The 2,116-nt window shown below is 40.3% G+C and overlaps 1 protein-coding gene across 1 annotated transcript; it reads right to left on the bottom strand.

Annotated features, from left to right (window-relative positions):
- Positions 1-515: 515 nt before the first annotated feature.
- Positions 516-1,424, bottom strand: LOC138287138 (olfactory receptor 226-like). Its single transcript, XM_069227497.1, has one exon. The coding sequence runs from the start codon at positions 1,422-1,424 to the stop codon at positions 516-518; it is 909 nt and encodes a 302-aa protein (XP_069083598.1).
- Between the last annotated feature and the right edge of the window lie 692 nt (positions 1,425-2,116).

Here is a 2,116-nt window from a genome sequence, read left to right as displayed (position 1 = left end):
ATAATGATGATCATTTCATTAGCAAACAAGAGACCAGGACACATTTCCGCTTTACTGATACTCCTTGTATTCAGGTCCTCGTTCATGCCATTTGCAAGCAGTTGGAGAGCAATATGGGAAAGTTACACAGACATTTGGTGCATTTATGGACCATCCAAGGTATCAAATGTTATACCATTAGTGGTTATTCTAGAACAGAAACTGTTGCACAGTGAAACTAATATTATGCAGAAAGTATCACATTAATTCTCCGTTTTCAGTATTCCAAATATGTGAGCGCTGGCTGCAGTCTCTTTCTAATACCAAAATGTATTTTCATTGTGAATTGCATTATGTCAAAAATCCATCCTATATTAAGTAGAACTTGGTTAGTGTGATAGGTTACATTGGGATACTTAGCTTCCAATGCCTTCGGTGACGTACTCAAACAACTGATTATGTTCTAGCTACTAAAGTGCTCTGTAGTGCATCATGCACATGCCTGAAACTAATGCAGACAACATATCATATTACATTCATGACAGTCGGGTGTTCTGTAGAGCACTCCCCAGTACCTCTCGAATAGCCTTGTTCCTAAGAGCATAGCTGATGGGATTGAGCAGTGGAGGAGCCGTAGTGTAGAGCAGAGAAGAGAATTTGCCTAACTGTAGGGAACTTCTTGTCTTTGGCATGTAGTATGTGCTGATCAGGGAGCCAAAGTAGGCGGCAACCACCAGTAGATGGGAGCTGCAGGTGGAGAATGCTCTTTCTCTGCCTAGGGCTGATGAGATCTTCATTATGGCTGAAATGATAAACGTATATGAAACGGTGATCACCGGGAATGGGATGAGAAGGGCAAATACAGAAACAACAAAGATGGCAATTTCAACCCCAGAGGTATCTGAACAAGCTGCTTGTATTAGTGGCCCCAGGTCACAGAAGAAATGGTCAATTATGTTAATCTTTGAAAACTGTAGCTGTCCGATAGGAAATATAACAAATAATGCAATGATGAAACCGGCCATCCAGGAGCTTCCCGCCAGCTGCAGACAAAGCCGCTGGTCCATGACGGTAGGGTAGTGTAAGGGTAAACATATGGCTACGTATCTGTCATAGGCCATCACCAGTAAGAGGCAGCACTCAGTGCTCAATAGGAATCCAGCAAAGAAGCACTGCAAAATGCAACTGGTGTAGGAAATTGTCTTGCCCTCAGGCAACAATCCTCCAAGAATGGTGGGCATGAAAGTGATGATGTACCAGATTTCTAGGAAGGACAAATTGACTAAGAAAAAGTACATGGGTGAATGAAGAAGCCTGTGCATGGAAACAGTGATCACTATTATTGAGTTTCCTGCAATCGAAAAGAGGTAAATATGGGAAAATATCAGGAAAAGAAGAGGATCCAGAGCTAGAAGGGTCAGAAATTCCAGGATCACAAATTGCATGATAACGGTGGTGTTTTCTGAGCAATTCTTCGGTGCCATCCGCTTTACCTGGGGCTACAAAGCAAAAGTCAGAACCGATTGAAGCAATACATTCAGAAACATTTGAAATGTGACTCTTTCATGCTTTAGCCCTAGAATTAATACTACAAGCTAAATATTGGTGCTATTTAATTTAGCCAGACACTAGTGCTCCTTTCTTTGTTTCTGTGGATTTCATAAGAGACGCAATAATTACAAAGTGTAAGAGTGCAGAATTATACGAATAGGTCAAACAAGAAGAACCACAAACTATATTGAGGCAAAAAGTTACATCTTGTGGTCTCAAACTGTTCACAATTGTTAGTAGCAGATTTATCTTTGAAGCAGCAAGCATGGCAGCTAACAGAATCCGTCGACAAACTGATTTGAACCTTTTTCTGGGTCACTTCCAAGCTTCTCTTTTCAGAATCGACAGTGAAACTGTGGTCATGAGAATAATTCAGATCAAATTATATTATATGGTACAATGGAGTGTCTTTACAAGAGAATATTTTTGGCCAGAGTGAGCATAGGCAAGATAGACAAAAGAAGAAATGTGTAAAATATTTGTACCAGCACACACAGTAATTCAGTGAAAACACTACAAAATGACACAACACAGGTTTATAAACATAGGGTATATTTATCTAAACAAGACAAGACCGAAACCACGA

This window comes from Pleurodeles waltl, chromosome 4_1, assembly GCF_031143425.1.
Source record: "Pleurodeles waltl isolate 20211129_DDA chromosome 4_1, aPleWal1.hap1.20221129, whole genome shotgun sequence".
Taxonomy (NCBI): domain Eukaryota; kingdom Metazoa; phylum Chordata; class Amphibia; order Caudata; family Salamandridae; genus Pleurodeles; species Pleurodeles waltl.
Note: the sequence above shows the minus strand (reverse complement) of the source record. Positions and strands in the feature narration are given on the sequence as shown.

Excerpts from the sequence above, each read along its gene's own strand:
- LOC138287138 (XM_069227497.1), bottom strand. The coding sequence starts at position 1,424 with ATGCAATTTGTGATCCTGGAATTTCTGACCCTTCTAGCTCTGGATCCT.